At 46.9% G+C, this 13,014-nt stretch overlaps 1 protein-coding gene across 7 annotated transcripts in view; it reads right to left on the reverse strand.

The window, feature by feature from the left end:
- Positions 1–11,164, reverse strand: part of ADARB1 (adenosine deaminase RNA specific B1) — a 73,473-nt gene extending 62,309 nt beyond the window's left edge. For 2 of the 7 annotated variants that reach the window (XM_048502346.1, XM_048502313.1), the window contains exons 1-3: positions 10,974–11,164; positions 5,987–6,164; positions 5,497–5,581 (exon numbers count right to left, since the gene is read on the reverse strand). In XM_048502346.1, coding sequence (XP_048358303.1) covers positions 5,497–5,551 — 55 coding nt within the window. In that variant the 5' untranslated portion in view covers positions 5,552–5,581; positions 5,987–6,164; positions 10,974–11,164. Of the gene's footprint in view, positions 1–28; positions 435–5,496; positions 5,582–5,986; positions 6,165–10,051; positions 10,296–10,973 lie in introns of those variants that run through there. The other 5 variants (XM_048502371.1, XM_048502322.1, XM_048502338.1 and 2 more) reach the window with 4 other exon arrangements.
- Between the last annotated feature and the right edge of the window lie 1,850 nt (positions 11,165–13,014).

Genomic DNA, 13,014 nt, shown 5'->3' on the forward strand with positions numbered 1-13,014 from the left:
CAGCCCCCCCCCTTCCTGTCACTCTCACCTCCCAGCCAGTATTCTCCTTAGCAGCCATGTTCTCTCAACAGGTGGCTTTGTCCTCACTTGGCCACTACCTGTCCAAGGCTCCCCACGGCATCTTATCAGAGAGAAGCAGGTCAAATATGGGAGGCATCTGTTCCTGGAGAAAGCACTGGTAATGCATGCCAGGCAGTCGACAATCCTGACAGAAAGGGGTGTAGAGGAACAGAGACCAGACAGGGTTAGATCCACATGTCCTGCTTGGTGCAGCCAAAGTTGGCCCCTGAAGATTTAAAAGTTTCCATGGCGTGTCTACATTTTATTGGCTATGCTGACCAGATCCATGTCTTTGCGAATCTACAAAGCAGTACCTCAAGTCTCTACAACAGTAAATCTTGGCTTCACTCAATACTGTAGTTGATTTCAAACAGCTAAAAACACATACAAATTAATATTCTAGTAACTTGACAGGACTCCAAGCTTTCCAAGTTTAAAGTCCATCCATCAAACAGAAGAATTAAATTCACAATACACCACACACTGCAATCACTCTTAAAAGTAATGAGGTACCTATGACAATACTGCTTTCAAAAGGAAACAATCATCTCTACAATAGAAAAATCCTGCCTCGTATGAGGATAAAGAAAGTAGCGCAACGGAGCCAGGCCCAAAACCCACTCAGGATTCTCCGGCTGGAAGAACCTCCAGATATGCAGGGAGGAATCCCCCCCCCCCAATAATTCCCACTGTACTGGAAAGAAAAAATGAAATAAATCAGCAGAACTGTGTGTCTGTGAGACAAGGAACATGGATTCCATGTCAAGCACCAGTTGCTCATAGTTGATGCTTATATGAAATGCTTAATTAAAATGCTTACATGCTGCTTATAAGTCTGCAAGATCAAGAACATGCAATTGCAACTTTCTGTGTATTTAGTGCTGGTAATTTCTTAAGCCATGGCTGGAAATAGAGAATGCTTGAAAGTGTTTTGGCTAATGTGCGTGTACAGCAGAAGTAACACGTAAAGCGGTCACAGCAGAGTTCGGCGATCGGTTGGATTGCTTAGATCTATAGAACGTTCTTTCCTCAAAGTCCACGTGACACCTACCCGTCTGATTTTTAGGTATTAGGTTAAATGCATTTTATTCATATAGGCTTTTATCAGACTTGGCCATTTTATGTTTGTCATCTATTGTACTGCAGTAAATAACTCCTTATATGTATAGTTTTGTGAAGATCAATATAATATCTTGATTTTACTGTTTTATGCTTTGAGCTATTTTATTCTTGGGTTGGTTTTGTTTATTCTACTTATTTAAAATACACTGCTGCTTGTGCAGGTTAATATATTGCTGCATAGATATTTTAATTGTTGATTAGTTTATGATTCTGTGGAAAACTATTGTTTTTCATTTGCCTCTTAACAGTTTCATAATCTAAGCATCATACAGCAATGCACACATAGGGCTGAATTTAAGGGGTACATGAAGGACAATTTATAAGGATTGCTTATTGGAAATCTACAATAAGGAATAAGAAGAGGGACAAACTACAGGAAACAGAATCTACATTTTCAGAACAAGGTCATCAACTGGAAACAGTCTGACTGATATGCAGAATGGAGAACAGAAATAATATCTCTTAAACTCTAGTCAGTAGTATTTTATTGGTATCAACACAATAACCACAATTCTCTGCCCCAATACAGAAAAAATGCAACAACAGTTACCCAATTGTATTAAGGATTCTCAAGAATCCTTAAGAAGCAGATTCTTAATACAAGAATCCTTAAGGAGCAGCCTTGTGGAAAACTGCTGTGAGAATTCATATCTCCCATGATATCAACTGAGTCTCATATATTAAAACAGGAGGGGTTTCATTCCTTGACAAGGAGCAGCCGTGTCATAGTGGTTAATAGCAGGTGTACTCTAATCTGGAGGAACCGAGTTTGATTCCCCGCTCTGCCGTCTGAGCTGAGAAGGCTTATCTGGGGAATTCAGATTAGCCTGTACACTCCAACACATGCCAGCTGGGTGACCTTGGGCTAGCCACAGTTCTTCTCTCAGCCCCACATACCTCACAGGGTGTTTGTTGTGAGGGGGGAAGAGAGAGGAGATTGTAAGTCCCTTTGAGTCTCCTGCAGGAGAGAAAGGGGGGATATAAATCCAACTCTTCTTCTTCTTCTTGAAATGTTTTAATTTATACACAACTATCTGTGCAATCCTAAATAAATCCAGTTTATGCTAGCCAGGCAGCCTGGAGTAAATTTCATACTATAACATCAATCAAAGCTATGGTGGTACAGAGAGATTTGAGTGACATCTGTGCTGGAGTCACTCATATTTCAAATATATCCACAGAGAAGCAAAGAAGTGACCAGCGTAGTCCTCCTCCTACACAAGCAAAAAGCAATGATGTCAGCGAAGTGATTTCCACCCCACTGAAGTAAATGTAAAGAGTAGTAATAGAAGAAGGAGGAGGAGGAGGAGGAGGAGGAGGAGGAGGAAGAAGGAGGAGGAGGAGTTGGTTTTTACACAGCGCCTGTGAGGTAGGTGAGGCTGAGGGAATTTGAAGAGAACTGTGAGTGGCCCAAAGTTGTCCAGCAGGTTTCGTGTTGAGGGGTGGGGAACAGGGAATCAAAACCTGGTTTTCCAGATTAGAATCTGCAACTCTTCACCACCAGCCTTCCCCCTCCGCCACACCCATGACTCTTGAGCAACTCAGCAGTCAAACACCACACACCAGGAACGGTCTATAAACCCCTGGGAGGATGCTCCTATTTCAAGTAGGACATGCAGCATGCTGTGGTACATTACTCTGGCCTCAAATTGGGCCAACTTTGAGCACACCAGTGAGAACTGAAAAATAGTAGGAACCACGAGGAATTAGCACTTTGCACAAAACAGAGGGCACATTCTGCCCACGCACACAACCCCACCGCCAATGGCAAACACTACTGCAAGATCTTGGTAACACTTGTGCACACAGAAGTTTTACACGTCACCACCATACACTAGAACTCCAAACACAAACACCTATAAGGAACCACTCCTCCAGCTAAGGAAGCAGGAGAAAGCACCTCACACACTTGTAAGCCTCAGAGCATGACCCACACACCTTCAAACATCACAGGCAACAAAGCGGTGGAAGATGAAGCATCAGAAACTCAAAATAGTGCAGTTATTACATAGTTTATTTTGAACTTCATTGACACTCTGCTTTTGCGTTTTCTTCCCTATGGGGACCCAAAGGGGTTTCCCTTGCTCTCCTCCTCTCCACTTTATCTTCAAACCAACCCTGTGAGGTAGGTGACTGGCCTGAAGTCACCCAGCATGCTTCTAGGGCTGAGCGGGGATTAGACTCTCGGCCTCTCAGATCTTAGTCCATTAGACATTAATCTCACTACAACTCCACACTGGGTGTGTTGTTCACAGAAACAGGGTCAGCCCCAGCTATCATGGCACAAGGTCTGGGCCCCACAAAGAATCAGTGACTCTGTGCAGTCAGCATTCAGAGATGCATTTTCTCTCCTCCCCCTACGGAGACTATGGCTTAGACAAGATGTCAGACATGCAGGTAGGCTGGACCACTTCAGAATGCAGTGAAGGAGGAAATGTCTCTGCACATGGACACCTAACATGGTGGTGGAAAGGCTGGATGGAATTTTCTAAAACACAAGCCCACCCCAAAGCCCACCCCAACAGGCTAACGGGGTTACCCCTCTGGCTCAACATTCAGCCCAGCCTTCAGCTTGAGAGTCCATCAAACTCAAGAACTTGCTGGTGTGACTGATGAAAGGGAAACCAGCATGACATCCAAACCATTCAATGGAACTTCCTTCCCCTCTGTGGTTCATCCATCGCCCAACACAAATTGAATAATGATCTACCTTCAGACTCTCCCCGCCAAATCCCAAATACAGAGTTTTAAAAAATTAGTATTGACTTAAATCCAATATATAAATACCAATATTGACATCAAATGCATTAGCATTCTCTCCCCTCATATCAACCCTAACAAAAAAATCCCACCGTCACCAATCCCAGCCCAAAAGTTCTGCTCACAGTGCTGCCTTTCAAAAGGGTTATGGCCCCACCTTGGTACCCATTTCCCACCCCTTTCTGCTGTTTCTGCCTCTAGCTGAGAAATGGAGACCGGGGTGGGGGGAGGGGAGGGAATAAACATTTGGAAGAGAATTGACCCCACAAAAACTTTTTTCAATTTGTCTGATGAAAAACTGAGAAATCTGGGCGGCCGCTGGGAAAAATGATGCGAAATATTTCTGCTTTGAAATACATGAAATCATAATCTTAATCATAAACTCAGATGGGCATTTTTAAGAGCAAGATCCAATTCCTTTCCATCGTCACTACTTCAAGGACGGTTCTCAAACGTCCCTCGGTATGAGACACTGCCCTTTCTGTCCTTCTTATATTGACTCCCTTGAACACACCTTGCTCTTCTGCCCAAAGTACAGCAGCTTTAGGCCTGCCTCAACCTCGGCTGGGTTCTCGGATCTTCCTGTTAATGCAAAGATGACGTTTTTGCTCAACAATCCCGAGGTTGAAATAACTGAAACCGTAGCCTAGTTTCTGCCGCTCGTTTCGAACTAGGTTCCCTTGGCTTCTGTTTACTTCACTTTCAATGTTCTTGACTGGATTTACTACCTTCTTCTTTGTCCCTATGTCATATGTGCCTAATAAAGGTTTCTGAATCTGGGAATGCTGGACAAAGCTTCCCGGGGGGGGGGGGGGGGCTCTAGGGAACAGTGGGGCCTTGCACTGGCATGTCTGCCCCACCCAGGACACTTATCCCTGGCTGAGAAGGCAGACATATTGGCGGCCACCCATCCCACAGCCCCACCACTGCAAAATCTGCCAGCAGGGCTGTGCTGGTGTCCCACTTGGACACCAGAATGATCAGGGGGTGGAGCATCTCAGGGTCAAAGCCAACGGTTAGTCGGCTCCCTCCCAGGATTGAGGGCACATAATGCAGCACCCGTCCTCAGATTTGCGCCACCCTTTTGGTGGAATCAGTCCTGTTAGCCCTATGGGGCTTTCTGGCGGCAGCGGTAGCAGCGGCAGGGTGTTCCTGAGATTTCTGAACTCCCCACTCCACGAGAAAGTTCTTTTGGGGGCAGTGAGGTGCCTCCGCCTATGGGTTTCGATGGGGCTGAGATTCTCTCTCTTCTGGAATAAGTGAGATGTTTAAGGCACCCAGCTTAAGGCACCCAGTTTGCAACTCTCTTGCCTTAGCAATGGATATATTTTCAATTTCATTTGTAGAAAAGTAAAGCACTTATAAATGCCGTAAACATGCCAGTTAGCGGAATTTTATATTCTAAGTTATACATTTTGTTGAAGAAGAAAGACAGAGTCTAGTTTCACACGAAAATGAGAGGCTGAGGGGCTCAGCGGGAGAGCATTAGATCATGCACGCATCTTTGCCGGAGACCCCGGCAAGCCACCGCAAGTCTGAGCGGACGTCACTGACCTTGAAGGACTGACGGTCTGATTCCGTAGAAGGTGCTGTCACGTGAGTATTGCATATATTTCAGTTTCCCCCAAAATGAAGTGACCTGAGAAAAAGTGGAAAAACGGTTTTTTATGGCTTCGAAATTCCTGACAATTTTACATCTCTGCGTGGGACATAACACAAAGTGAGGTTACCACTGAAAGCACCTCCGTGAACAGAAATGTAGGGTAGAAGGATTCTTTTTTATTATCAACAAAATTAGGCCAAAAACGTAAGCAATTAAAAAGATCAACAGACACAAAGCGAACGGAAACATCAACTTAATGATAATGAACAGCAATAATGAAGAACTCAGAATAAAGCTAACTTGTGCTAATCATGAACATTTCGTTTTCTTACCTACCTATCAATTCAAGTTCATGAGTCCCCATGCCCATAACAAGTGGAATCTAAACGGGAGGTCAGACTGAACTACTTATCTAAATGATGGAGACATCAGTCAAAATACCTTTTCTGGCAGCTTGTCTGCTGTTGGAACGGGAAGGTTTTGCTGTGTTTGTGGGGTTCTGTTTTGGCCGCCTTGCTGACTTTCAACAGAAAGGCCACATTCCCAAGGGTTCTAACTACTGAATGAGATGGGAATGTAAAGTCCACTAAATCATTTTGAACGATATTTTGGCCAAATCCTGTTGGAACAAGATGAAAACCAAGACGTCATCCATGCCGGCCAGCAGGCAGCATGAAAGAAAGATCAGAAACATCCTGGGAAAAAACATTTCAGGAGAACATCACATTAAGTGGACTGAGCTTGGAGAGTTCATAAACTGCTGTCGTAGCTTCTGGCAGGTGGGCACGCAGAAGCTCCGCTAGTTGAAGGCAGCTTTGAGAAATGGCAGAGCTCTCTCCCTGTTTCTTCACCGACTGGTTGGAAATTGTACTCCAAGCCAATACCTTACTAGATACTTGATTGCACTAATTCTGGCTCTTCACAGGCCCAAATGCTTAATTTCTGCCCAACAAGCTGCCTCAGTAGATGCAGTGCTGTACCATGGAGAGGAGAGTTACAGCCTGGGGGGGAGAAAGGATTTTTCAATGGGGGAGAATTGCCCCCCCCCCCAGCCTTTTTGGGGAGTACTAGAAAAAACCTCCTCTGAAATATTTTCACTTTTAGAATGAAATGCCTTTAAAGAGAAGGTAGGTGAGCACAGCTCTTAAATCAAGACACATTCCTGCACCTAGAAGGATACCAACCCTTCATGAGGGGAGGATGCAGAACTTTTGTTGCTTCTCAACACTTGCGTGTAGCCTTCTGCTGCCCTTCAAGAGATGTGAAATCACCTCTCCCTCCAAGCATGCTGACACCTTTACCCACTCAGACACTGGGTAAAAATTATCTTGTGGCCGTAACCTCTGAGGAGGGGGGGGGAAAGTTCAGAAGAATGCGGGGCAAAAACTGCACCAAAGTATCAGAGGAAAGCTGAAAGCTTTCTCGAGCCCGAAAACAAAAATCCAGGTACCTGCACTCAGACAGCACAGTGGGCATCAACTTACAATTCTCTCCCAAGTATATTGGCAAACTGGCTTGCACAAAACCAAAACTTGTAGAACATTTCAGTTCCACAAATATGTCAACTATTTTATATGCTAAGTTTATGCTATTATAGCAGTAAAATTATATTATATACTGCTATTATAGAAGTAAAAAGACTTGACAGCCCATGAGTTAACAATAGTGAATTACTTGTTTTTGACAAAAATTAATGCATTGGTTGAACTCTGGCAAGTAAACTCTTGGTCTCAGATAATTCTGTGTAAAATGGGGAAATAGTTTTTTTTTTAAGGATAAAAGGTTAACTTTTTCCCAAGTAAAATGCCAGAAAAACCAATAGAAATACACTGAACGGAACTCAGACCTAGTCCAGAATCAGGAAGTTTTAAATAGATACAGAAGGCCAAAATGGTATTTTTAACCACACATTCTTCTTCCTTTCCTTTAGCTTTCAATGCCAATCATGTTACTACCTGTTCCCCCGAAAATAAGACATCCCCTGAAAGTAAGACGTAGCAAAGTTTTTGTTTGGAAGCATGCCCGTCGAACAGAACACCAGAGCATGCAGCTGTGGAGCGGAAAAATAAGACATCCCCTGAAAACACGACATAGTGCATCTTTGGGAGCAAAAATTAATATAAGACACTGTCTTATTTTTGGGGAAACAGTAGCAAGTCTTGACATTTAGTATTATTTTCAGTCATAAAAGGTAAAGTTTCCCCTTCAGTCGTATCCGACCCTGGGGTACCACTGAGTTGACCATGAGCCAGCTGCCAGGATATCTGATCCACAGGGGGCTCAAACTCCTGAACGTGCGAGTGGCAGCGCAAGCACTTAACCACTACACCACACGGCTCCTTTCAGTCAGTCTTCTATGATCATGAGCTATTTAAAGTAATTTAAACTATTTGAACTATTCAGAGTAGGCACAAATTTTTAAAAATAAGAGCAACACATTTTAGTTTTACATGGATATATTTTAAGTTCTGCTATGAAATGTTTGTCTTTCAAGAACAATCTGGATTAAATTAAATTTGGTGCAAACATAGTAAACCAAAGAGAACAAATGAAACACAACACTTGTGAAAGGCTGCTGTTTCTTGTAAAGGAGAAGAAAATATCTTCTGTCATCATAGAACACAAATGGTTCATGCACTCATATAGTTGTTTGACCAATTAGAGGCAGGAACAGGCAAGTCACCCCAGGTGTCGACCACGGAATCACCTGTGCCAACTACGTGACCTGCAGCCAGCTCAGGGCTCTCATTACAAATGTTTATGATTCTGCCTATTCTAACAGAATATGAACCTTTAGGGTGTTGTGGGTTTTCCGGTTCCACCCACAACACCCTAGTGATTCTGGCCACGAAAGCCTTGGACAACATGAACTTTTATCTTTAATCTAATTGAGAACACCCAGTGACTATTGGGCCTTGCTTCTGATTGAGATTATTTGCGCTGACCAAGGAGCAGACTCGGAAAGGATCCCTGCAAAGAGGCAGAGCTGCTCTCTACAACAGCCTGTCGTGGATGCACATCACAGCGAGAACTTTATTTAAGGTCACGAACTGTTCAGTCATCTGTAAGTTAGCAATACACATAATTTCCGTTAACAGCAAAAAACCTTAAATATTTAAGAAAGTGATCGTGTTGTCTCTGAGGTTCTATACCAGCTCCATTCAGTCTGCTATTCAGTCAGACAGTATCTGCTCTAAATATTAAACGGGAAATGGTGATTTCAACTAGCCTTTCTTGTCACTGATTTTGAATTCATCCACCACGGTTATTAATAAAATCTGTAGGCAGCCATCAGCCCATAAGCTGGTTCCGTGTCAGTAGCTACCACAGTTCAGGGGGTACTTTTTGCAATGGTGCTCACTAGTAGGAAGTACCGACACCTTTTCTGGGGCTCTCCCAAGTCCTGCTGTTCCTGACCTGGCCATCCCCACACAGCCAGAGAAAGAGAGGGTGGGGGTCCTCAGGAACCGCGAAGTGTGGGATGCGCACAGGGAGGGGGAACTGGTGGGAACGGTCACAACTGCCGTGCACAAGTACAGGCATCTCGTTTTTACAAAAAACAACTGCTAAGAGTTTCAACTTCTGACACAGCTTCTCTTCCCACTCCCATGTTTAAAAATGCTCCTGCTTCCCTAAATAACTCAGTAGTTGCACTTGGCAATCAATATTCAGTGATCTGAAAACAACTACTTGACCTCAAAAACTGAATCTGCAAAATAAAATATTTTGCTTTCTTTCCTTTAAGCAGCAAGTACAAAAAGCATTACAAAATAGTCACATTTGTTTGTGATTCTTGCTTCCCAGTCAAGATCTGTCATTATGTTGGGACTTTTCTATTACAAATAAAGCTGCATATGAAAGAGCCCCGGCTCACCTGAGTGGCCCCAAAGGAATCAGTCTGACAAGATTACAGCCACACGAGGAGAGCAATCCAAAAGAGGGCTACTCAGACTCCTACTCCGGCCTTTCCAATGGGGTTTACTCCTAGGAAAGGATCTTGGGATTCCACTGTGAATTACGTATCTGCAAACCAATGGTTTTTAGAAAGCCAAGCAACTGACACAGCTGTCTGTCTGCTGGAAACTGACGTTTAAAGTAGTGAAAGTGTTTAAATCAGAATCCACCAGGTAGCACCACAAAATCCATTTTAACCCTGTTTTAGACATAGAAATTTTAACACTGAGTACTTGGAGCTCATTTTGACCCTTTCCCATCTGAAGCAGCAGGCTCATATGCCCAACTTTGACAATAACTGGTTGTGGGTTTTCCGGGCTGTGTGACTGTGGTCTGGTAGATCTTGTTGTAAAACAAGATCTATCAGACCATGGCCACACAGCCCGGAAAACCCACAACAACCAGTTGAATCTGCCCATGAAAGCCTTCAACAATACTTTGATAACAGTCTTTTATAAATAAGCTAGATAAGACAGACAGAGACATCTATATCTATATGTCTAGCTAGCTAGCCTTTAAACGTTTATATAGCTTTGTATAATCCATACGTACTTCAAGCAGCATCCTTGCAGCCTAAATAAAAAGAGGTTCGGCGGCCAACTTTGAGCCAGAAGTAAAATGATAAAACCGGTGTGGGAGGATCTCGTTTTCCGACTGTTTGGCAGACACAAGGTTGCACCTGAAGTTCATGGTTCAGATCTTACGGGAAGTGAAGCTGCGAACCTTTTCCGCGGAGCCGCGAGCCCTGGCAGCGAGTGCCGGCTCCCCGTCGCCTCCCACCAGGGCCCACGCCGGCGTGTCGGGACGCGGCCGGCGAGGGCGCTTCGGAGGCTCGACGGTTACCTCGAGGGGGGAGGCGCCAAAGGAAGGGGGGCACAGGAGCTGGCCTTCGCTGCAGGGGTGGGCTGGCCGCTCACTGGCCGGGGAGGCTGAGGGCCCGCAGGAGCCCCTCTGAGGGCCACGCAGCCCCGGCAGCTGCTCCACAGCACGCCGCCGGGGCCACGCAGCCAAGCCGGGAGCTCCCCGGCCGAGCGGGGCTCCAGAGGCTGCGCCTTCACACGGTCAGGAGAGGGGGACACACACACCCGCCGCCAGAGGCCGGGGGATGCTCCTGCCAGCCCCCCACCCCGCCAGCGTCCTCCTCGGCGGTCGCCCCCCTTGCCTCCGCCAAGCAGCCCCGCAGGCCCCGGCGGGAGGGAGGGAGGGGGGGAGGGGGCGGCCTCCCTGCGGCACTAGGTCTCTGCGTGCAGGGAGGCTCGGCCGGCCTCAGGGCCTCCAGAGGGAGCCCCTCGGCCCGCCTGGAACGGCCGCCTCAGCCCCTCGCGCCCGCGCGCGCGGGCGGGCGGGCGGGGAGGAGGCAGGTGCCCCGCGTGGGAGGGGGCGCGCGTCGCCCCCTCATTCACTCGCCCGCCCGCCCGCCCGCCCGGGACGAGGGTCGCGCCTCCTCAGCCCGCCCGCCCGCCCGCCTACCTACCTGCCTCCCTCCGCGGCGGCGGCGGCGGCGTCTCCCAGCCCGGCCTCCTCGGCCCCGGCGCCCCGCAGCCCAGCCCAGCCCAGCCCAGGCACCGGCAGGCAGGCAGGGAGGGAGGGAGGGAGGGAGGGAGGGCGCGGGGGGGGGGCGCACGGTGGCGGAGCGGCTGAGCAGCGGCCGCCGTCCGCGCGGCTCCCATTGGCTGGCGTAGGCAGGGGGCGGAGCCGGCCGGTCCGAGCACGCGCGAGGGGGCGGGGGCTATGCCGGCGCCGGTGGCTCCTCGTCCTCTTTGCGTCACCGTTCTCGCGAGGGCGGCGCCTGTGGGGGAGGGGGCGGGGCCGAAAGGCCTCCCCGCAGCCAGAAATCCAGCGCCTCAGGAAAGGGGCGGCCGGTTCTGGGCCCGGCTACGCGTGCCTGCAGTCAGATGTGCTTAGGCAGGTGTGTGCAGAGCGGGGAGGTGCTGGACTGGACCTAGCGGGGGTGCTGACCTGGGAGGAAGCGCAGATTTCGGGGGGGGGGCTCCCTCTTTGCTCCCTGCTTCCGCTCCCCCCCCCACGCCTCTTTCAATAAAATGTCACAAAGCTGACCACCCACCCACCCAACAGCCGGTGCAACCATAACCTCTTGCAATCAGGGCATGACGTTTTTGTAGCCCAATTGATTCAACCCATCAGGCAGGGTCCACTGCTTTAAAAAGTGGTGGATTCTAATCTGGAGAACCGGGTTTGATTTTCCACTCCTCCACCTTAGTGGCAGAGGCTTATCTGGTGAACCAGATGTGTTTCTGCAATCAAACATTCCTGCGGTGACCTTGGGCTAGTCACAGTTCTCTCTGAACTCTCTCAGCCCCACAAGGTGTCTGTTGTGGGGAGAGGAAGGGAAAGGAGTTTGTAATCCACCTTGAGTCTCCTTACAGAGGAGAAAGGTGGGGTATCAATCCAAACTTCTTCTCATTGCAAGCCCTATCCATCACTGAGGGAAGGGGGCATCGCATCCTGATAATTTGATTGAAAACATCACAGTCCCCTTTTCAGGATACATGAATGGCGCAAACTGTACTCACTTTCCAAAACTGTTTCTCAAGAGGTGTCTTTACCTGTCTCGCAAATAAGTTTTATTGTAAGCATGGTGCATTGACATATTTACAACAACAACAATATAGCCTTTATTGGCATGATACAGCAAAACGATTTACAACCAAAATACCACTTATACAGAACAGAATGACCATTTTTTAATATAAAAACTTCCCTTTACTGAAATTCCAATTATATCAAGCAAAAACTTGGCAACTAAATCAGAAAGTTCCTGATTAGAACCATCCAAAAAATACTGGTTCTGGAGGGTTTTCCGGGCTGTGTGGCCGTGGTCTGGTGGATTTTGTTCCTAACAGTGAGAAACAGACTTTTCTCTGTGATACACCTCTGAAGATGCCAGCCACAGATGCAGGTGAAACATTAGGAACAAAATCCACCAGACCATGGCCATGCAGCCTGGAAAACCCTCCAGAACCAGTTGAATCTGGCCATGAAAGCCTTCGACAATACATCTAAAAAATACTTTATCTTTTGCTCATCAGTCATATCCATGTTAGTAAATGTAAACCATACTCAGTGTTTATGCCTTACATGTACCCAAATTGGGCAATGAAACATAGTGTGCTGTAGCATTTCCACTTGTGCACTATTGCACTATTGTAATCTTTCAGTCCTTGGTATTTTCTGAAACCTGCCCTCAAGTAAAGCAGACAGCAAAATATATTACATCTTGCTAAAGAAAATGCACGCCTTAATTTGGGATTAATCATATAGAAGCATTGACATATGCCCTCACTGGCAGGCTTCAAGCTGTGGCCCAGCAAAAATTTGTCTGGGATGCTCTAGGCTGACCCAGTGCTGAGTGGGGGCCCTGCATGGCCCCCTCCGACTCTCGGGTTCTGTGATCCAGACTTCCATTAATTCCATATGGAGACTTAAGCATATGCCCCAAACTTAGAACTGTTTGGTTTTTTTGCTGGAATTGGCCCATCATTAGTTCTGTGTTA

The sequence above is a fragment of the Sphaerodactylus townsendi genome, linkage group LG01 (assembly GCF_021028975.2).
Source record: "Sphaerodactylus townsendi isolate TG3544 linkage group LG01, MPM_Stown_v2.3, whole genome shotgun sequence".
Lineage (NCBI taxonomy): Eukaryota > Metazoa > Chordata > Lepidosauria > Squamata > Sphaerodactylidae > Sphaerodactylus > Sphaerodactylus townsendi.